Source organism: Lacerta agilis, chromosome 11, assembly GCF_009819535.1.
Source record: "Lacerta agilis isolate rLacAgi1 chromosome 11, rLacAgi1.pri, whole genome shotgun sequence".
Classification (NCBI taxonomy): Eukaryota; Metazoa; Chordata; class Lepidosauria; order Squamata; family Lacertidae; genus Lacerta; species Lacerta agilis.
In genome coordinates this window covers 41,628,680-41,652,171 of record NC_046322.1, presented here as the reverse complement: position 1 = coordinate 41,652,171, position 23,492 = coordinate 41,628,680, and the positions used below count along the sequence as shown (strand labels likewise).

Genomic DNA, 23,492 nt, shown 5'->3' with positions numbered 1-23,492 from the left:
GGGGGCGGGGGGCGCCAGAAGATTGGTCTCGCCTAGGGCGCCAGAAGCCCTAGCACCAGTCCTGCAAGGACCCATGGCCCAGGTGGGGCTCACTAGCTCGCAGAGGAGGTGTGTGATTCCTCAGCTGGAGTAGGCTCACATGCTTTGTCAAGCCCAGATGCTGCAATGAACGTACAGTGGTGCCCCGCTAGACAAAAATAATTCGTTCTACGAGTGTCTTTGTAGAGCGAATTTTTCGTCTAGCGAAGCGGCAATGCAGCGCGGAGGTTTTCGCACTGAATTTATTTTATTTTTTTGTCTTGCGAGGCAGCCCCATTGACTTTTTCGTCTTGCGGGGCAGCCTTCCGCTAGCGAATGCCGTTCGTCTAGCGAGTTTTTCGTCTAGCGAGGCATTCGTCTAGCGGGGCACCACTGTACAAGATATAACAGGAAAGCTGTCCTGGCCAGGCCTGCGTACCATTCTCCATTCTGTCCTGTATTCCTTGCATGCAGCACTGCTTCTGTTCCACTGCAGTTTGTCTTCCACCCCAGACTATGCCATTTGTCACACTGTCCACCGTGGCAAAATTGCATATCTTATATAATTTATGCAATTAATTGTGTAAATTATGTTGTCATTACGTTATTCCACACCATTCATTTTAACGCAAAGGAAACGCAATGTGAACTGAAAGCAACAACAGCAAATACTGAACACATTTACGGGATTGATGTCCATTCTAGACATTAGACAAATAAATAAATGCTGGCAATTTCCACTCCCGTTTGTTCTAATCAAATGACATCCAAAAATGCATTATGTTAGGGGAAATGACTTAGCAAAAATGTGCAGATTTGGCAAAGCAGCCTACAAAAATGTATATAAGGAAAAATTCACACTAACATGCTAATGAATTTTCATGAGGACCCTGTTTAAAAAAAATGGCATACTGATGTGAAAACCTGAAGAACTGAATGTAAGATTGGAAAAATGAGAAACGGAGAAAAATTAATTCAGGTGGGCAGCATATAAATAATAAAATTATTATTATTATTTGCCATCCTTAGTACTTAATTCTAAATGTGCATCTATATGTATAAATTTACCATGCAAATTTTATGCAAATTCATGTCCCCCTTTCTCCTCTATTAAAGCAATGCATAAGTGACTATCTTATCAGAGCAAGGATTTGAATCCAGGTACCCCCAGCACACTATTGACTATGCCATACTTGTTTCTGCAGCTGTACATTCTGAGGGATTTCTGATGTCATCCTGCCAAAGGCGACTTCATCTTGCACAGAGCATGTATACGGGTTTAATGATCTTATTTTCTTTTAAAACCTTATTGATTTTTACATGAAGATGGATAGCTTGGTTAACAGTACAGAAAATTGCAGAGCGGGAGAAAAGAAAGATGTGGCAGCCATCTTTCTAATTGTTCATCATTATTGATCAGTTTGCAAGGCAGAAAGCTTAAGAAACCTGACCTTCAGTAAACCTTTCGACTTTCAAAATTAATCTTGGTTTAGAAAAGCTATTCTTAAGGACATTTTGAGAAGAGACAAATTAAAGTAGCCATATTTTTAATTTGGTGTTCTTAGCAATTGCACGGCAGCCCAAATTCAATCTTTGAAGCTTTCCTAATCACTGTCTTCATTCTAAGATAAGCATCACCTGTTGACTATCTGCCCATTAGGAGCAGATGCCATGCCAGTAAGCGGCAACTTCAGAGGACAAGCCTGTTGACTCAGAAGTAAGATCCACTGTGTTCAGTGAGGTTTACTCCTATGTAAGTGTGCACAGGGGAACGCGGGTGGTTCTGTGGTCTAAACCACAGAGCCTAGGGCTTGCCGATCAGAAGGTTGGCGGTTCAAATCCCCGTGATGGGGTGAGCTGTTGTTTGGTCCCAGCTCCTGTCCACCTAGCAGTTCGAAAGCACGTCAAAGTGCAAGTAGAGAAATAGGCACCATGCCAGCGGGAAGGTAAACAGCGTTTCCGTGCGCTGCTCATGGCGTTTCCATATGCTGCTCTGGTTCGCCAGAAACGGCTTAGTCGTGCTGGCCACATGACCCGGAAGCTGTCTGCGGACAAATGCCGGCTCCCTCGGCCTATAGAGCGATATGAGCATGCAACCCCAGAGTCATCCGCAACTGGCCCTAACGGTCAGTGGTACCTTTCCCTTTCCCTTTAAGTGTGTACAGGATTGCAACCTAAGTTTTTAATCTTTTTTTAAATGTTTTTTTTAATTGCAGCTGAAATCCAAGAGAGTTTAAAGTTTGGCCTGATTTTACAGTGTTTTCTCCTTTTGTGTTATAGATGCAACATAAACTTCACTGTTCTTGAAATGCTTATTATTTTAGGTATGATAGAAACTTTGATAAAAAATATTATCAAAGCCCAACGAAATTCCATCGTTTTAAGAAAGCCAGACCTTCCAATTGTCCCTCTTTTCCATGGACAGTCCCAGATTTACAGAAGCTGGCCCAGTTTCTGATTTACTCCCGGAATGTCCCACTTGCCCTTAGGACATCCTTAAGTAACTATACAAACTTTAGAAGACATCTGAAGGCAGCCTTGTATAGGGAAATGTTTTAATGTTTAATGTTTTATTGTGTTTTTAATATTCTATTGGGAGCTACCCTGATTGATTGGGGAAACAGCCTGATGGGCAGGGTATAAATAAAAAAAATGATTATGGTGATTTTATATACAGTATGTCGGAAGCAGCCGAGAGTGGCTGGGGCAACCCAGTCAGATGGGCAGGTTATAAATAAAATAAAATAAAATTATTATTATTATTATTATTATTATTATTATTATGGAATAGGACATCCCTATTTTCATTGGAGAAATGTTGGGGGAGGTATGAAATATGTGATTACATCATAGCAGAACGTATTATATTAAGTGCTTGAGTGTTTAGTATTCCTATATCTCAAATGGCCAGACGTTTTCTGGAAAGCCTTCCGCCCTCTTAATTCTTTCCTGTCATCTCTGGAGAGGAGCATCCTCAACTCCACTTTTACTCCACTTTTACATTCACACTCCTAAGACTGGGGTGGGTCCAGTTAGTCTGTTGCACCAAAACATCAAAGAATCTGGTGGCACCATTAAGACCAACCAACTTATTATTATGCCACAACAAGGCAGCTTTCCTGGACCGCACAATCCTCCAGGTGATGTTTTTGCACCACATGAGCCGGACTTCGGTCCAGAAAAGTTTCTGCCAAAATAAACGTGGCAAAAGCCTCTCTCAGGCGCCGCAAAATTCTCTTTGCTGGTCTCTCTCTCTCTCTCTCTCTCTCTCCCCGCCCCCGCCGTTTTGTCACTCCACATGCACGTCAGCCAATCCCCGCGCTTCATCCCGCCTCCCTCTAGCCATGTGCCCAATGAGCACGGGCTGCCTGTCATCCGTTTTGCGAAGAGAGAGAGAGGGGCGGACAGTTAGGGCGTGGTTTAAGGGCCATGAATTTTGCATTGGGAGATCGATACCGACGGCGGGTTTGGAGGCGAAACGGTGGGCGGGGGAAGGAGAGGTGAGAAAAGACGGGCGCGCTGCGATTGGCTGCGACGAGGATGCCGGCTGAGCTCTGATTGGCCCAACAACATGAGCTGCTCGACCGGGTGAGCGCTGCAGAAGGAACAGAAGCGCAGAGCTGGGGGGAGAAGTAACGGGGACAGCGGCGGGGCTCGCGTGGCCGGAGTCCGGGGGACCTTCGACGTGGCGCCGAACCGTCCGCGGCGGAAAAGTCGCTCCTCGCAGCCCGGGATCCTGGTAAGCGTACGCTGCCTTTTTGCCCGGCTGGGGAAGCGGGGCAGACGCAACGAAAGATCCTGTCTTGCTTGGGTCACCCGTGGTGGTGGAGATGCATCCCTGACCCGCGAGACGCTTCCGCGCGTGAGCACCTCTCACTACCCGAAAAAACGTGCCGTTTTCACACGTGACGTTTTCTCACACGTGCCCGCATTCCGAGGCACGAGCGAAACCTCACGTGTGGAAAAGAGCCCAGCCTTGTGGAAACGGGGAACGCGAAGAAAACCGCCCCCCCCCGCGCCAAACCTATAACATTGGATGTTGAGATTAGAAAGCGGTGGGCTGATTAGACCCCCCACCCGCCCCCATGAACCCGAGGACAGGCAGCATGTATCGAATTCATTGGTATTTATATTGCATCTATATCAGCCTGCCTCCAACGAGCTCACTGGTGGCATATATGCTCCCCCCCCCCGCCCCCAGTTTTATCCTCAGGAGAATATCTGGTGTGAAGTTGATAGTGACTGGCCCAGTGATTAGGCTATACAGTAGATGGAGGAGTAGGGATTTGAACCCTGGCCTCCGCAGATCTTGGCTGACACGTACATATCATCACAGTGGCATTCAGGTTATTCTGGAGTGAAAGGATATGTAGCCTTACTCTTTATTCTGGAGTAGAAGAATGTGGGCCATTACTCATCTCAGATGAGTAGGTTGTCGGTTTTTTTATCCACTTGGCTAAGGAGAGGCAGGGCAGGAGCAAATAGTTTTCAGCTCCTTGCTCTGAGCGTGGCACCTGCTTTCGTAAGTAGACGTCTGTTAGAGAGCTGGCACACAAGCCTCAGCTGTTCTGGTTGGCCAAGCACCTTATTATCTATCTGTGAGAGAGATAATGGGATGGGAACAAACAGCACATTTAATTAAGACCAATTTGCATAGTTGTATAAAAGTAGGTCACAGGTGCTTCTAAATAGTAAACATTCAGACTTGTTTTTTAGCAGCTGCACATTGTGCATAGATGGCTCTTTGGCTCTATTGGTCACCTGCCATGGTGTAGCCGGGGGGGCAGTTGCCCCTCCCCCAATCAAGCAAATAATTTAAAAATACCTAACTAACTAACTAACCAATTGTATCACAGATAGCTGGGTTCTGTCCCCTGGAACATAAATCCTGGCTACGCCTATGCATCTGTATCAGAGGCCATGGGATCAGTGTTTGGTTATGCAACCTGCATGACCAAGACATTGGTAGAATTGTTGTGTATTGATTCAAGGGTTATCATATCTGTATTACTATTGTCTGTATTCAGACAATAATTACTGGCACAACAAAATAACTACACGTTGTAAGTTTCTCTTAGGCCAGCTACATGCCGTCTCTGTTTAATGCCCAACTATGAGCCAGTGTTTCAGTTCTAGGAGTAACTTGGAATATATTGATACCAGTGGATCTTACTTCTTAGTCGCCATGTTTAAGATTATGCTAAGAGATGTAGAAGTTACCAGCTGGATGAGCCATTAGAGAGGGGATAGGAAATCTGTGGCACTCCAGATGCTTTTGGCATGCTAGTTTATTTTATTTTAAAGGTTTAATCAACTACAAAAGTGTCTCTCAGTTAATCAGGCATCAGATATTATAAGAACAATATTTTAATACATGCACTTACTGAAACTGAAAATGGCATCTTAATGGCCATCCTTAAAAAGGCATACTTTTAAAATCTTCAGTCTATATTTGTACTGATTGGCCTTTCAGTGAAGGTTTCATTTCTCTGTTAACAATAAGCATTTAATTTAAGCAATCTGCTTTACAAATGCCACTTGTGAAAGTAACAACCCCTTCACCCACAGTGGTTTCCTGCAGAGAAATAAATTTCATGTAGGAAAATGTGTGCAGTCGTATAAGATGAGCATGCACATGGCAAAACAGATGGGTGCTTATCATGAGTGTGACATACAGATAGTGGTTGTACACACAGAAGTGACACCCATCACTGGAATCATTGTATGTGAAGCACTTTTACTAGATGGTGCAACAGGGGACACGTCAGTCACCATTTTAACAGGTTGCTATGTTAATGGAGACATCTGGGTTAATGTTAGGTTCTGTTTTTGTCCAACTGACTCTCATTTGACAGTCTTCCTGTGCCGTTTTTCATAGTCTTCTCTTGAGCTTCTTCATGTTTTTGGCACTAATATCTGATCTTGTAGGGGGCCTGTTCTGGCATGAGCCACACAGCCCCTCGGAATGCCATTTGCTTACCTTCCCTGATGTCACAGAGGCGCACGCCAACCTGGAGCCATGGAGCAGTGTAAGCATATACCCTGTGAAATCTTAGCACCAGAGTTCCAAGCTCCATGTTCAACCTGTGTGAACCTTAACCACCTTATCTGGGCTAGCGCACTACAGCCTTTCAAAGGTCACTTTCTCACTTGCTTAGATTGTTTGGTGTTCAGAGCTTCTTCCAAGAAGGAGGCTGGCAGCACTTGCAACATATGTGTTTAGATCTTGAAATGTGTGTATTTTAATTGTCGGACACTGCAATAATATATTGCTTCTTCTTTGATGAGAAAAACACTTGCTGCTTGCTCAAGATGATCCTGAATCATGCAGCTGTGCAATTTAGAGAGAAGTTGAGGCTTGTATGATTATTATAGTGTTAATGCCAAACAGGGAACTGAGAAGGAGCAGTAAATCACTGTGTTTTGTTATTTTTACCTCCTGATTTTCTGTAGGCAGAAGAGAATGGCAGACTTTCCTGATGTAGCTTCTGTGGCTACAAAGCTTAAAAATGCGGTCATCCGGTACTACAATGTGGAAGATGGTGAATGGAGACTTACTAAGAAAACAGTAAGTTACCAAGCCGTTACTTTTCCAGATTCTTTTCTTTTGTTAATAAATGAGTATGGTGATTTATATTCTATTTTTGTGTTTTAGGTGGGCCTATATGGTGTGATGATATGTGAAGTACCATACATTTGAGTGGGTAGATGTCAAAGCCTTGTTTTTGGTGTTTAGTTTTTTTGAGTGATGAAAATCACACAAGGAGATTGAGGGCACTTTCCTCTTTTTTCTACCTTTCCACAATCTAGAGGTCACACAGGGATCCTCCACATGGGCGTAGCCAGGATTTTTGTTGGTGGGAAGGCAGGCCTTTTGTTGTGGGGGGACAGAACCTGAGTTTGGTGTTTGTTTCTCTCCTCATTCACCAGAATAATTTACATGACAATTTAATGCATGCATTTATTTATTTTTAAAAAGCTACAGTTGAATTAAAATGTGTGTACTGATGAACAAGTTGGTAAAAGATGCACTATATTTCAAAAGTTCCCTCTGTGGTCTGTGTAGTTCTTGATTCTGTCATTATATTTGTACATTCAGAGGTGTGAAGTGATTGAGTCATTTTTAATAAAGTACAAATATTGTGATCTTCATTTTTTTTTCCTGCAGAAAGATACGACAGTTTGGCGTAAGCCGTCTGAAGAATTCAATGGATACGTGTAAGTTAACTTACAGAGGAGATGAATTCTTTCATAAATATAATTTCCAGTAGAAAGGGAGGGGGCTGTTTATGAGAGGAAGAATCTTGCCATATTAGAGCAGGAGTGAGCCACTCCCCAATCCATTGTGCCCTCCAGCCATTGTTGCTGTATCATACTTCATTTCAGGATAGTTTCTCTGCATCTACAATGGACATACTGTAAAAGCATAAAAATGCATAGTGGGAGGCTTTGATTGCTTTGTGGAATATAACGCCTCTGGTGCTAAGCATCCTCCTCTCTGCTACATTTTGTTTGTTATAAATATGGTTATTTTATTTGTAGACAGTTCTCTGAGGCTGAGTAGGTCCTGTTGTAGCTTTCCTTTTAGGGAGTCCTCATTAAAAAACCTTTGGCAGACCTCCTTTTCCCTCCGCCTCAGACTGAATGAATGAAATCCAACATGGTATGCCTCCATCCCCACCCTCAAAGTTCATGGAGAATAACTTTTTGCTTTGGCACAAGAGGATTGGGTAATCTGAGGAATAATGGATGGAATTTAACATTCCCAAGGCCTCTAGATACTGATGGAAAATAAAAGAGATATTGGCACGTGCATGACCCATGTATGAATTACTTTATTTATTTATGAGTTACTGCTGCTGTTGATGCTCCTGTGAGTGCTTGGGAAGACCGCTCCCTCCTCCGGCCAACTCCATTGGGCCTAGGAGGCGGGGCCTACACTCACCGCCACAGCTTAAAAGGCGCCGAGAAGGACAGCCTCGGCTCTTGCTCTGTAATGTACTAGTGTTTGTATACATTTACATTGCAATGTAGCCAAAGCAAATTCCAAGTATGTTGGAAAATGCACTTGGCCAATAAAATTATTCCTATTCCTATTTAAACTGGTAGAAAGTTGCTAGGTGCATTGACATTTTCTAAGCATCATTGTATTAAATCTGATTCTGTAGCTACAAAGCACAAGGAATTGTGGAGGATGTCGCCAACAGAATAGTAGATCACATACGTCCTGGACCCTATCGACTCTACTGGGATAGTCTGTTGACCTCGATGGATATTGTTGATGAGTTTGAAGAGGTAATGCTTCACTCATTTATCACACAACCGGAAGTTCTACTTGCATGCTTTTCATTTGGCACAGCAGTTGCAATGCAAGTTAAAGTGTTACAGTCAACAAGAAGGGAGCTTCTCTGCTTGCATATATCCACACTTCATACATTGTGCTTTGAGTGACACTTTGACATTCTTGTTGGCAGTGGTAGAACCTGTGATATATAAAAAAACCCCGAAGTGAACAAAATAGCTTTTGCAGTTTTCAAGAAAGCGACTCATTTTGAGGAGTTGAAAACTAGGGCGTACAAATACAACCATATCCAAGCTGTTTTGAGCGTTAATTCTGATATAACTTCCAACTAAATTTGAACTGTCCAGAAACAGTTTTAAATCCCATTGGCTTCAGTGGGAAAGTTAATCCCATTGTGATAGATTTAAACTCCTGACCTTTGGCAGCATCGTGCTCTCAATTTTTAATTTAAAGCCTATTTTCTTTTGATGTCCAAGGTCTCTTTTCTTGGCCAAGAAGTGACCTTCAGCAGAACTGTCCTGGTTTCAGCACAGCATCTTAATGAATCCTGAAACACAAGCAAATACCTTTTTTTTAAAAAAAGCCTGCAGATTCTTCACCAGTTCTGACTATTTACATTTTGCCAGGCACCTTTCATTCTGATGTGTGTAGCTTTAAGCTAGCTCCTTACTGTTTCTAGTGAATTTAACTCCTATTAAGAATCTGTTCCTAGCTTTCTTAAATATGTTTATTATTTAAGATAAGACTGATGATTCATCTCAGCGTGTTGGAATAATCAGGAGCACTTGTAGGAAAATCTGATTGTTTCTTGAAGTAAGAGAAATCTGTATAGTTCATTATTTGAGTCAGGCAGTCAATTAAATCCATATTAGGCCTGTAGCTGGATTTTTTTTTAGGTGGGAGACCTAATGGTACACTGGGTAAGTCTCTTGTCTCTTTAAACTTAAAAAAAATTCAGCTACATAGGGTCCTGAGTCATAATAATAATAATAATAATAATAATAATAATAATAATAATATAATTTATACCCCGCCCATCTTGCTGGGTTTCCCCAGCCATTTGGGGCAGCTTCCAAAAGAACATTAAAATGCAGTAATCTATTAAACATTAAAAGCCTCCCTAAACAGGACTGCCTTCAGATATCTTCTAAAAGTCTGGTAGTTGTTTTTCTCTTTGACATCTGGTGGGAGGGCATTCCACAGGGCAGGTGCCACTACCAAGAAGGCCCTCTGCCTGGTTCGCTGTAACGGCTTCTCGTAGTGAGGGAACCACCAGAAGGCTCTTGGCACTGGACCTCAGTGTCCGGGCAGAACTATGGCAGCTGTATCTCTTCACATTCAAGAGACAGCCCTCTAACCACAACCCCCAATACCACAGACCTGATCCAAATTGGGGTAGGGTGTGGAACTGCTGTTGCAGAGCTTAAAAAGATGAAACTGTCATGATTTATTTCTGGTCTCATCTAGTTTGACCCTTCAACACAGTCTCCATATTGCTTGGCATAGCTATAAACACTAGGTTTCTACAAATGAATACTACCTAAACAGGCATTTTGTGATTGCACTGCAGAACTGTTGTATTATGCGGTACACCACAGCTGGCCAGTTGTGGAACATCATTTCTCCCAGAGAGTTTGTTGACTTCTCTTGCACAACAGACTACGAAGACGGGATTCTGTCATGCGGTAATTCTAATTAAACCTCTTTTATCTTCTAATCTTGCTGTCTAAAGCACACCTAAACCTGTAGAAATCAAATCTGTGTACGTTAGTGCTGCTGTCTGCAACAAATTATTGGTTTGACACCCACTTCTTCAAAGCTAAAATTAGAAATAAACTAGCGCCACGAAGAAGGACATCCTGTCTGTCACTTGGCAGATCGAAGTACTATGCAAAAGTCACTTAGTGCAAAGGAAAGTAGAATGAATATGATTGCTAACTTGCATTTTCTGGTGAGTGAGCTGCACTTGGCCTCAGATTAGGATTGACAGGTTGAACCTGGACCCTGTGCCATTCCTGACTGCCTAAAATGCGGAATTTGAGCAGGTGCTGCTATGCTTGCCATTCAATCATAGAATCGTAGAGTTGGAAAGGACCTCGAGGGTCATCTAGTCCAGCCCCCTGCAATGCAGGAATCTCGGTTAAGCATCCATGACAGGTGGCCATCCAACCTCTACTTAAAAACTTCCAAGGAAGGAGAGTCCCAAACCAGTTCTCTCTTCTATGTAACTGTTTTGGGGAGCAAAGAACCAGACCTAGATTTTGCTTGGGAGATTGCCATGTTTCAGACCAGATTTAGAATATTGTAAATATTTCACATTGACTTAAAAATGTGTTCTTGGGTAACTTTGTCCCCAAATTCCGCCTCTCTCTGGATGGGGGATGGTTGGTTTGGGTAGCTTCTTTTAGACAGCACCATTTCTTGTTCCAAGAAATGGACACGTTCCCCATATGATTATAAGGAACTGCCTTGGACAGAAATCTCTCAGCTTTACTAGCACAACTTGAACAGGGGCAAGACAAATGATTACATATTGGGACTTCCCTTTTTAAAAAATAAATAAATAAATCTGCATATAGCTTCTCCAGATTTGTCAGCGAACTGCTGACACTCTAGATCCCCTGAGTCTGGAGTTTGGGGTTGTTAGAAGGAAGCCTCCCTCTACCACAGGATCCTTGGGATCCTGGCTGTAATAAAACCTTTAAAAGATTCCTCAGAAATAAAAATAGGTGCATTCCCTTTACTCGAGAGGTTCAACCCACAACTGTGTTTTATTTTAAAACAGGTGTCAGCCTGGACTATGGTGAAGTAAAACCGGGTTATGTTCGAGGTTTTAACCACCCCTGTGGCTGGTTCTGTTTCCCTCTCAAGGACAATCCTAGACACAGCCTGTTGATAGGCTTCATCCAGACAGATTTGCGTGGGATGCTCCCCCAGTCGGCGGTGGACACGGCTATGGCCAGTACTCTGACTAACTTTTATTCTGATCTCAGAAAAACCCTGAAAGCATAATCTGTGCTGACCTCAAGCTCTGTGTGTCTCTTGCAATCATATTCTGCACCTCATAGTCGATTCTCAAAACCTTAGGATAGGTTGGAAGCTTCCTGCATGAAGGTCTGTAGTATTTTCCTTATAGGTGCTGGTAGTCCCATTTGCACAGGAGAACTGAAAACATGGTTTACTCTGAAGTAAGATCCACTGAGCTCATTGAAACTCACTTGGCAAGCCTTCAGCACATCATTGCTTCTCAGCCAAGCCATGGACACAGAAGCCCGTGACACTCGCACAACCACATTCTGGACAGGACTCTAATTCAGAGTATTCTAGCAAGTTGATGGAAAACATGTGTTCCCTGCAGAAATACAGTCTGTGGGCTGACCTACACAACATAATTTCCAGAACGGTTATAGCTCCAAAGCATGCAAATCACAGTGCTCACATTTGTAGTACCCCCATGGAAGATGCTGGTTTTCACAAAGGGAAGGTGAAGAATGGGAGGTGAAAACATGTTCTGCTCTAGCTAATTTCACCCCAAAGGTAACTAAGCAACCCCTTTATTTAGTAAGACTGCTTTACTAAACGTTATTACTAGGGAGAAGCCCCATTGAGCACAGTAAGACTTGCTTCTGAGTAAACATGGAGTTGATCTGCAAGAGTGGGAATAGCAATACATTGGCATCTTTTCTTTTCAAGGGCTAAATGTATGAATGCGAAATACTAATGCTTTCATGTACTTTATGTTGCTTGCTAATCCTGATCTAAAAGATGGTTCAGAATCTATTATCTTTAACCTAAAAAGCTTTATGCACTGTAGAGAATTCTGTGCTCCTGTTTCCATACTTTACTGCTTTATAGAGTAATTCTGTCATTGGTTATTTGGGGTGGGATGCAACTGATTCTTACTCAGAGTAGACCCACTGAAATTAATGGACCTTGCTTAAGCTTTAATTTCAGTGGGCCTACTCTGAATAAAACTTACTTGCATACCAGCCATTGTAGCCAAAAAGTTAGCAGTAGTTGTTACTGGTAACAAAATAGTAAAGCATGTGGTTATTTGCAAAACTGCTCTGATTATTACTAGTACATGGTGACAAGTTTCAATTAGTAACATCTGTAAAATGTATCATCCTTCGATAGGAGATTGGAGGGACTTAACAGTGCTTAACTTTCACTGGGTGCACCTAAGAATTGAATCTAGATTTTCCGTAAAAACAGTTTAATAATATTTAAGGCCTATACTCCAGGACATCGTTTTCTTAAGATTGCTCTTATGTTAACTTACCAGGAAAGAATTCATTTGAGACGTTGGTAGAGCATAATCTTCTTAAAGCTTCACGATGATGTTTATTTTTTTAAATTGTTAATATGCTTCAATTATTTAAACAGATGTTTTTAAATCCACTTGCTGGTACAAGTGACCCACAGTTCTACTGAAATGACTGCTAGTCATTGAGATGGTGCTAGTGCTGGAAGAATATATAGGAATTGTGCTGCAGTTCTGTATTATAACTGGTGAGAGATTATTTATATAAGATGCTTAAGATGTATATTAAAGTATTTAGTTCAAAATATTGGTGGTGGTTGTTTTTTTAAAAAGAAAAAAATAAGATGACGTTTCCAGTCACACGAATCTGCTTTATACAGAGTAGCTGTGGAAACCCAGCCAGATGGGTGGAGTAGAAATAAAAAAATAAATAAAAAATTTATTGATTGTCTGCCTATTCCAGCACGGTCTGCTTCAGCCAGCACTGAGGCTCCAATGTCTTGGGCAAACATATTTCCCAGCTTTTTAGCTGGGGTTAAAGCAAAGCATGTGCCCTTACATAAGAGGTAGGGGAACTGGTTCTGGCCAGCTAGTCCCACCCACCTGTCAATTGCCTGTTGTCACTAGGACATCAGGCGACCCAAACAGGGCTTGAGCTTGCTGTCAATCAGCTGCTTGGCACTGACTTCAAGCCCTGCAGCCAATCCCAGCAGGCTCGACACTGGCACTTATTAGCTGTTTGTTCATTGACTAGAAAGGCTTGCCAATCAGGCATGCACCTTAAGATTGCCAGTTGTGCACTGGCAGCTGCATCTCTCTACCTGCCTCATGCCTGACACCCCATACCATCTTTGTGACAGGTGTGGGTGATCTGGAGGAAGCATCATGTTGGGGCTGTGGACTTTTAGCACTTGGTGTATTTTTATTGTGACAACTAAGTGCAAAAGTCCATGAGCGTATTTTTGAGCTTTCCTCCATAACTACAAGTTCACGCGTGCCTATTGTGAGCCATCGTATCATAAGGCACCAGCTTGAAAGCTGGTGTTGGATTTCAGGAGTTACTAGGCAGATCTTGGGATCCTGCACAGATGTATTTCCTGTCAGCTCATCTGATGTAAACATAACATAAAGCACAGAACCTGGGCACACTGTGGAAATTATTCCAGATCCTATCCAGTGCTCTGTCACTCAAGCATCACCCATCCAAATCAGAAACTCTGAAAGGCACAAAAGTGGGGCTGACTCTTGGGTTGTCACTGCATTTTCAATTTTCACAAATATATGGTGTTCTAAGTACCCCCCCCCCCCCCGCACAAGGTCTTTATATAAAACTCTGATATCACAGAATGACAAACAGACTTCTCTAGACATATGTGTTTATTTTTATGGTACATGCAAAGTACTAAAACTTTTCAGCATCAAAGTGCATTCTCTTCATTCTCCAGATAATTTGTTTTCATATGGGCATATGCAAACATGCCTAATTCTGAGACTTCAACAATACTTACTTTATCATGTGATAGAAAGGTTTTGCAAGCTTGAGCCATCAGATTCTTGGTTATAGTTTTCAGGCATTTCCACACACAACTATTTCTTGTTCTTTAGTAAGATTGCAAATGGTTTTTGTTTTTTTTATACACTAAGCAACCAAAATGTGCTAGATGTTTGGAGCAAATATAACAAAGCAAATATAACGAAGGTGGGGAAAATATACAGTACAGGGAATGCATACATAGCAATCACACATACACAAGTGTTGCCCAAACCAACTCTAAGGGTCCTTTGCTAGTGCTACTTTTGTGCAACATATCTTGGGTTAACCATAATCATTCAATGCTTTACCTGAAAGTGGTCCTAGGTGATAGTCCCACAAAAAGTGCACATATTTCATTAATGGGGAAAAGGAAGGTTTTTATGCTTCAGTCAAGTGCCTTGGGCCACAATCTAACACAGTTAAGTGTGCTTAATCTCATTCATTTTAGTAGGTTTAAGGCTGCAATTTTTATATACCTTTGCATCACTTCTATTAACACTGTTTACTTCCAAGTAGACATGCATAGCATTGTGCTGTTCTGTGTTGGACGATGTCTCCTTTTAAGAGTCTAGAAGTACACATCCCAATATTGTGCCCACCAAAATCCTGAGCAGGAGAGAATTCCTGTTCCTTCTTCAGTCAGAATATTAGCATTTGTAGACTGTTTTCTATACATTGATAAATAATTAGCACAGTAACTTTTACAACAGTCCTGTAAGGTAGGCCTATATCATGAGCCTATATTGCACATGGTGCTGGAAAGTTGAGGTTCAGAGATGGTAGCTTGCCAAAGGCCACCTAGGGAGTTTGAGGCAACCTCTCTTCACTTAGCCACTACACTAACAGTGCCAAGCTTCTCCAGTACGAGCCAATATTAGATGAAAACCCATAAACTACTTTATGGTTGTGCAAGGGATTGCAGCTGTGCAGCAAGCCATTCAATTTTTGCAACGAGAATCCTGAAGTGCATTGCAAACTTTTTGAAAGTTTCATGGTGCAATTGAGACCTTCCATATCCATGCTTTTCAGACATACTAATAAGGTAGACATACTACCTGCATTACAAATTGGTTATTAACAACCTAGTTCTCTTATACTAGACATGTATTCTATATTGCACACTTGAGATTATTCAACGGCAAATGGGCTGCAGATGCATGATCATGGTTGGGTTTCTGCCATATTCCTTGATCCCTGTTGTAAGAGTCAACCTTAGGCACTCCTAATCTGCTTCCAGGTCTGTGCAGTCTCTTTACCTGCTGTTCTCAATGGTCATGGTGCATGCTGACCCCTGAAATCCTTTCTGCTGATTATCTACTGATAATGCAAAAGTAAGAGACACCTCAGTGGCTGAGCAGTGGAGATTATGTACATGAAAATGCAGCAGTAGGAGCAGCAGCAGGACCAGTTGCTCTGCTTGAGGGAACCCTATGTCCTCAAGGTCTGCAGGAGTACAAAAATATTTAGGGCAAAAAAATCCCCCCCAAACCCATGGAGGGCTCAGTATGCTAGGTAGGCATGGGATGTTCTCTGGCTGTTAGAGAAAAAATGGGAAACCAGGTGGGAAGGGGGAACACAATGAAGTGGCTGGAAACTTGAGCAGGGGCAAGCCCCAATGCAACATTTAATTGCAGGTCCCCTTGACAGGGTGTAGCCTGGCTGAACAGAGACTTAAAATCAACTTAAGTCATTTGATAGATTTGTTGCTGTTCTGCAACCAGGAACAGTTGACGTGGCGAAATAAGTTAGCACTCACAAGAAACATACTCTGTGAAATAATTTTATAATAGTACTTGCTATACTAGACCCTAATCTTATCTCACCTATCAGAATAATAAAAATGCCAGTGTCTAATTAACTTTACCAATAGCATGCATCCAATGTTAGTCTACACCTCATTTTCCTCCCCTGTCACAGTAAGCTGCTTTCATACCATTATGTGAAATGGTAATGCTATTCCTTAGGCAACCACGGAATCAAAGTCGCATTTTAAGGCTGCAACCTTATGCACACTGAACCGGGAGAATGTCCCGCTGAATTCCACAGAGCTTACTTTTGAGTAAGTATACGTAAGATTGAGCTGAAAGACTCTTATAAACTGGAATTTCCATGACCCATACAGAATCAGATATAACACACTCCCTTAATTTTAGCTGATGCTTATTAGAGCATATGGTCCAGCATGGCAGAGATCATAGAATCTTAGAGTTGGAAGGGACCCTGAGGATCATCTAGTCCAACTCCCTGCAATTAGATCTGGTGAACAGCAACAGCTTCTGAACTGTACCATTGTCTGTTAGCCATACCCCATAACCTTGCATGGGTTTCATATTCTGGGTGTCTTTCAAACATTTGATTACAGATCACACCCACAGAACTATTCCTATGACATAACGAGCAGTAGTAATAAATCCTCCTTAACAAGCAAGGGTGTGATTTTTATGTCAGGGGTGGCCAACCTGGTGCCGTTCAGATGTGGGGGCTACAACTTGCATCAGCTCAGCCAGCATGACCATTGGTCAAGGCCAGGGATGATGGGTGTCCATGGTCCAACAAGACTGGTGCCATGTGGACTATCCCTGCTCTAGCAGTTTGCAATTTCATTGCTACAGAAAATGGGTAGCACCAATGCAGTGTGGAATCTTGGTTTCCCAAGAGCACAGATAATTTTGACATACCTGATCAAGTGCTTATCGTGATCAGATTTGCACACCAAATCAAATGTATCTAGAATAAGTATAGCTGAAGGTTCTGGACCGAATTTTGAACCTTCATGAGTTTTGATTGTCCCCAGACCTCATTGCTACCAAGATGCTGATTTTTAAAAATATATTTGGTGTGGTTCACAGCACGAGTAGCTTCCAGACTTCTGATAACATGCTACCAGAGAGAGGGGGGGTGGGGGCTAGTTTTCTGGAAGGATTTCTGAAGCAATTGTATAAGAAGCTAGGAAATCACTGCATGTACCCTGTGTTTCCCGAATGGCTGGATTTAAAAACAATTCTGTTTTCCTGGCAGCAATAACCTGCTTCCAACTTCAGGCTCAGTACCCAGAACACATAATGCAAGTCACAGTGTGCAGCTGAGAAAGCCCTTGATTCATTTCAAGCAGACATGCAGCTGATTGTACCCAGAAGCTGTGATCTGGCACTTCTGATGTGTGCACAGAATTTCACATGCAAAGGGGTCACCAGCCTTCTTCTATATCAACTCATGTTGCATGCAGTGGGCAATCTCCATGCAAGTCCAGAGCATTCCTCTTCACAGAAGAAAAAGAAATAGCCCCACCTGCGAACTGCTTGGGATTGTGCTGTGCTTTTCTAGCTAAGCACTTCGAATTCTTCCTTTTGCCAGACAAGCAAACACTTTCCAAGAACAACATTTTGGAATCAGTTCGTGTGCTTGGGCACAATGATTCCATGTGCAAAACAAATATTTTTCATGTAAGATCTACTTATTTATCCATTTATAAATGAGTTAAAATATCATGGCAGCTTTCAAAAGTCATATAGGAAACTTTCACTGCAAAAAACTAACTGTCGTTATCAGAGTTGTTTTAATTTACCAAGTCTTGTAGAAATATTTAACTACCTTTCTAACTACAATAGAACAGAAGACACAAAATATGTGCATCCTCCTGGTTTCTGTAGTTTAACTGATTCTTGTTTCTCTACAAGATAATACTATTTCAAAGGCAAAGAAAAAAGAATGCAAGAAATAACTAATGTATTGGGGTATTGGCTGTGTTCCTGAAAAGCAACAGAGGCTGCAATGCGACACCCACTTACCTGTGAGTAAGCTCCACTGAACTCTGTGGGGCATACGTACTTCTGAGTATAGGACTGCACTAAAAGTTAATTGTTGCATGCTAATTTCTTTGTATTGCTTTTATCTATACGTTAAAAAATTCAGGTGCTACAAAATGTATTACAAATGCTATCCATTCTGCTTCCCCCCCCCAACTCGCATAGGTTACACCTGGCCGAGTAAAGATTGTAACACCCAATATACACAAGTGCCTGAATAGAACATTTTCTTTCTTTTTTGCAGTGACAGTGTCCTATCCTAACCTCAACCTGTTCTTTACTGGCACACTTATACAGATCAAGTCTATGCTGACGGATTAAACGAAAAGAAAACAACAACTGGCTGCACAATTCTCATGTATCTCTAATCATGCAAGCATTTCTATTGCTGCCCATGGCAAGTACCTTGACTGGTATCCTAAAGCAAAAGTATCATGCTGTTGAATATTCCTCTTGTAGGACATTAATTGCAGAATCCCCCTCTGTATAAACAGGTGCACAGTTTCATAGTCATGACTAATTCCAATTGTACCTTAACAATGGCACACATACCTGCTCGGTTTGAGTACTATCCTTAACATTGTTTTGTAAAAGTAATACTAGATAGTAATGTGACCAAAGTCTGAAGATATTCTAGTTATCATCAAAATACTGTACAGAAATGGTTACTTATAGAGGTAAGGCATTCTTAAGGAACATAGTTTCATAGCCATTCAAATAAATCTTTCACAGGAATCAGTGGAATGTTTTTTTTTTTTTGCATATAAATATTTAAGTTTTCAATTGTAAACAGTTTGTAAATTATCACGGATGAATGGAAAATATTTCATATGCCATTTAAAAAACACTTGGCGGGTCTTAGCGCCCATGATCTACTAGGTGATTATGAGTTTGAAAAGAAGCAGATTGAAGAAATGTCAAGATCTCTAGAAAATCTTGTATAATAAGCCATAATCATCATTCACTTCTATAAACACTCTACATGAGATATACATGTTGGTAATAAGGAGTGTTCCCTGCTCTCCACTTCATTCGTTGGTATTACTGTAAATATCACTTTATCCATGGCATGCCATTAAAAGACTGTGAACTATTTATTTTTTTCAGAAGCAGTCACATGCATTTTGAAGTTCAGGTCACCAGCTAGAGCATTTTCCATCCCGAGGCAAAGCCACTCAGAGTAGCCATGCTTGTAATTTGTTTCTGAATGGTATCTTGGCTGGTGCACGGAATGTCAGAACTTGGCTAGAATAAGATACTCCAAGATTTAAGATTCTCCTTCAGTTGCTTCTTCATGAGCGTCCTCTTCATGAGATTCAGTGAAGTTTGCTTCTTCTTCTACTACTACTACTTCTTCTTCTTTTCCCTCCACGCTGTCCTCTCTTTCTGGGCGCAGAGACTGCCTTTGGCTGGGCTTATTGCTGTCGTGGGTGCTGTGACAGCTTGCACTCCCAAGACGAGTTGATGCAACAACAGCTTTCACTGCAGCCTGGGTTTTAATAAAAACAAACAAGAATGGTTGGATTTCTTGGCACCTATGCTGTGGTTTCGTGGCACCGATCCCATCTGTCTCCACTGTGCACCAACCCAGGCAAGGCTATAATCACTTCCCAGTAGATTCTCTCCTACATAATGTATGAATTAACTCTATTTAGACTTGCAGGTGTCCAGACAGAATGTGTCTCCAAACTGAACAAATCAGTATGGTCTAATGAAGGAGAATATTTTGCTAAAAGCCAGAATAATTGAAGTTACTGAGACACCAGCCTGTTTCTGCTAAGACTGGGTGATATGCATCTGTGCACAGAGTAGGTTTTAGGGGAATAAGCATGTTTTATCCACACATTTTTCACCTTTTTAGGTATTCTTTAGAGCAGCCCCTCCTTACCTTTTTCTAAGTGTGTTGCTATGAGGGATGGGAGAGAAATTCAATTCACTTTACATTTAAAGGGCAAACCTACTTCTCACTCTCCAAAGCAATACACAAACAAAAAAAATAGCCACACTTCTCTGAAGTTCTCTGGCCAGGTACAAAAATCCATGCACTTTGGTGACGCATGCATAAAAATACACACATCGGTGAAAATAGCATGCAAGTGTGGTGCTACGTAGAGGAGCCCTTGTGCTGTCTTCCGTTAACAAAGTAAGTTACTTGAATCCACCCAAAAGTAAACAATAAAACCCCACACCCCTGAAATGTACCTTAAGTTTACGTCGAGCATTGAATTCTTGGAGTTTCTTTTGGGCTGTATCCATATGAGCGAAATTGGCTGCCTTGCCTGTGACCCAAGGGTGTTGTAAGGCTTGAAATGTAGTGAGACGTTTCTTGGGGTCAAGCACAATTAACTTCTTAACCTGCATAATAAGATGATTTAAAAGTAAGGGGGGGGGAAATGCATTCCTCAGAAACCTTGTAGCCTCCAACCTAAGGATGTATGCACCCAGGAGAGGCTGCTGCACAATTTCATATGCTAGCAACTTGCTACCCAACCAATATACACTTCAAGCATCAAACAACTGTTTAGAAGCAACGTTAAGAGTAAACCTGATCTGAGTGCTCCACACATATTATTTATGATTATTTATTGCATTTTTATCCCACCTTTTCCTCCAAGGAGCTTAAGGTGGTGTATATATTCTTCTGCTCCTCTTTCAAACCCCACAACAACCCCACGAGGTAGGTTAGGCTGAGAGGTAGTGACTGGCCCAAAGTCACCCAAGGTAGCTGAGTGGGGATTTGAATCCTGGTCTTCTAGGTCCTAGTCCAAGACTCTAACCACTGGGTAGAAACATCCAGTGAATGCATGGATAGAAACTCTCAACACACATTATCCCTCCCCCTCAAAAATGGAGATGGAAAGGAGTCGGCCAAGCTTGTGCCTCTAGCATCCAAAGACTGTTGTCAGCTGAATCGGCATATGAACTGGGCTAGTAACGTGCTAAAAGTGCATCTGAACAATATTAAGATTCAAAACTTTCAGGCTATAATTTTACTGGGTGAAATCCAATGTCACACAAGCAGATTTCTGCTGATGCAAAGAGACTTCTCCTTGCTCTTCTGTCTCCTGCAGCCCCATGAATCCCACCTCCAAATCCGTTCCATAGGGTCCAGCAACCCTCCACAAATTTTGACAGTATGTGGGGGCTGCAGAGGTAAGGATAGGAAGTAGATGTGCCATTGCATTGGTGGAAGTCTATTTTGCTCATGCACAAACACTGTGGGGATAAAACCTATAATGAAGGATATAACCTATAATAAAGTAGATTCCACATGTATAGTACAATGCTGATTATCCGGATAAAATTATGGTGATGGTAAATGGCAGAATTAGCTGAACATACCAGATCCTTGGCATTTAGAGACACATCATCCCACCAGGGGGAAACAAAATCATATTCACAGTTCAGGATCCTTTTGAACATGTACTGGTCTCCTCTTTCATCGTAGAACGGCTCGAAACCACAGAGTCTAGAGACAAGCAATAAACAAACTTGTTACATCATTATTGGTGAGATAGCACAACCCCGTAGATCAGCTTTCGCTTCCTTGACACAAAGCACATGTTATGTCTGCAAAATACGCAGGAATGTGTAACCTCTGTAGTAATCTACCTTGCCCTGCATGTGCCACTTGACCACTTCACTTCAATCAGCGAAATTGGCACTACTACACATCATGCCACATAATATCTATTCAGCGTTTGTAAGAACTCAGTCATTTAGTGTGGCAGCATCTACACTTTGGAACTCCCCACCTATTGAGATCAAGCAGGAAGCTTCGCTGTACTCTTGTTGGCACCTGCTAAAAACATCCTTGCTTAGACAAGCCCACCCAGATGCTTAGGAAGTTGAGGCAATTTTAAACTGTTTTAGCATTTTAACTTTTGTGTGTTTTAAAATAGGCTTGTAAATTTCTCTTGATTTTACTGTTTTATGCTTTGTAAACTGCTCTGAGGGTTTGTTTGTTTTTACAATCAAGCGGTGTATTAATTTTAAGAAATAAATAATATTGGACATGCTATTCATATCATGTTTAAAAGTCTTCAGTACCAAGCGTCAAATGCAAGTGTGTACAGTAAGGAACATCAGATAGAATGGCCCTTCTCAGACTGTAGGGGCACATGTTCATCTCCCCATAAAATATCCCCATGCCTAAAGGAATAAAGGAATAAGTCCTAGACCAGCTTCTTCCTGCTACAGCAGCTTTTCACATATGTTCTTATGTGCTACTCTGTTCGGCCAATGGCTCACAGGATCAGGCCATAAGAGATTAACAGAGCACGTAGGATTTTGCAATAGGTATGAAGAATTTTTAATCTATTTATTTCTCTTCACAACATTTGGGAGGATTAAAAAGTATCTAGACAATTTGAAACCTAAGCATATCTCATACTGGGCTGTAGGTGGAAGCAAAGTAGCATTAGAAATATTCTGTTCTGGGGCTGACACAGCAGAAAACCTGGTAGGTATCAAGGCTGCCATCTATTGGTTTCTATGAAAAGAAAAGGATGTAGCAACACTTGGGTGTAAATAGTACAGTTGAAGAGTGGGATATAAGTAGTCTTAATAGATATCAAATAGTTGGATAGATCTGGAGGGTGGCAGTTTCCCCATTGCTGTTCTAATGGCACATCTAGGTTTACAAAATTGCAGCCACAAACACTAAAAGAAGGAGCACCATTGCTGCAATGGCGATTGCCTTCTCTGTAGATAACAATTGGCTCTATTCAGTGCTATTTTTTCTAGAAAAAGAGGTGCCGGAACTCACCATGACCACCTCCCTCGTTCTCTTGGAATGGCAATGGCATTGGGACTGAGTTCCGTCAAGTTCCGTCTGGAAAAAAAGCCCTGGTTCTATCATAGTTAACCAGGCAGAGGGCTTTCTCAGTAGTGGCGCCCTCCCATCATCAGATGTCAGGGAGAGAAAGAATTACACAACTTTTAGGAAACATCTGAAGGCAGCCCTGTTCAGGGAAGTTTTTAATGTCTGACATTTTATTATTTTTTTATATTTTGCTAGAAAGCCACCCAGAGTGGCTGGGGTATTAATAATAATAATAATAATAATAATAATAATAATAATAATAATTCAGATTTAACAAAAGAAGCCCCAATGCAAGTATCAACTCCAGTATAATTAAAGACCCAATGCAAAAGGGGTTTCCAAAAAATTGTTTAAGCTATCTTGGAGAACAGCCCCCCCCTCTCACCCTGTTCCCTATTCTCCTGGGAGAGCGCTGGGAACTTACTTCTCAACTTCTCCCACAAACATGAGGCAAATTGGATGTCCAACCTAAGGGGGTGACAATCTTTGATACTACACCTTCATGGCTGCCTGTATTGGCTAAAGGATAATGCTGATACCAGAGCAGAACATCATAGGAGTGGACAAAGGTGGTGTGTACTGCAATTGTACCCATATTAATTTGGAAGTAAGTTTTTACTGTGTTTAATAAGGCTTCCTCCTGTGTAAAGTGCATAAACTGCAGCCAAAAATAAATTCCAATTCACTCATGATCAGTGTGAGGGAAGCCACTCATTCCAGTTAAAGATCAATGGCTATTCCAG

At 41.7% G+C, this 23,492-nt stretch overlaps 2 protein-coding genes across 6 annotated transcripts in view; one reads left to right on the top strand and one right to left on the bottom strand.

The window, feature by feature from the left end:
• The first annotated feature begins 1,755 nt into the window (after nt 1-1,755).
• Nucleotides 1,756-12,891, top strand: STARD4 (StAR related lipid transfer domain containing 4). 4 transcript variants are annotated; one of them, XM_033164383.1, is made up of 7 exons: nt 1,756-1,771; nt 4,418-4,420; nt 6,472-6,586; nt 7,187-7,236; nt 8,187-8,313; nt 9,891-10,005; nt 11,106-12,891. In XM_033164383.1, coding segments are annotated over exons 2-7 (636 nt in total). In that variant the 5' UTR covers nt 1,756-1,771; nt 4,418; the 3' UTR covers nt 11,333-12,891. The 4 variants fall into 4 exon arrangements, with proteins under 4 accessions (XP_033020274.1, XP_033020275.1, XP_033020276.1 ...); XM_033164384.1 differs by lacking the exon at nt 4,418-4,420 and having other exon boundaries at nt 1,759-1,771; nt 6,476-6,586; XM_033164385.1 differs by lacking the exons at nt 1,756-1,771; nt 4,418-4,420 and adding an exon at nt 3,609-3,757.
• A 5,186-nt stretch (nt 12,892-18,077) lies between these two features.
• CAMK4 (calcium/calmodulin dependent protein kinase IV) overlaps nt 18,078-23,492 on the bottom strand; it is a 77,876-nt gene continuing 72,461 nt past the window's right edge. For both annotated transcript variants that reach the window (XM_033163991.1, XM_033163990.1), the window contains 3 exons: nt 21,267-21,393; nt 20,127-20,279; nt 18,078-19,413 (listed from right to left, as the gene is read on the bottom strand). In XM_033163991.1, coding sequence (XP_033019882.1) covers nt 19,192-19,413; nt 20,127-20,279; nt 21,267-21,393 — 502 coding nt within the window. In that variant the 3' untranslated portion in view covers nt 18,078-19,191. The remainder of the gene's footprint in view (nt 19,414-20,126; nt 20,280-21,266; nt 21,394-23,492) is intronic.

Bases quoted from the DNA above. Each gene is read 5' to 3' on its own strand.
- STARD4 (XM_033164383.1), top strand. The intron at 6,587-7,186 runs GTAAGTTACCAA...TTTTTCCTGCAG, and splicing joins GGAGACTTACTAAGAAAACA to AAAGATACGACAGTTTGGCG. The intron at 8,314-9,890 runs GTAATGCTTCAC...ATTGCACTGCAG, and splicing joins TTGTTGATGAGTTTGAAGAG to AACTGTTGTATTATGCGGTA.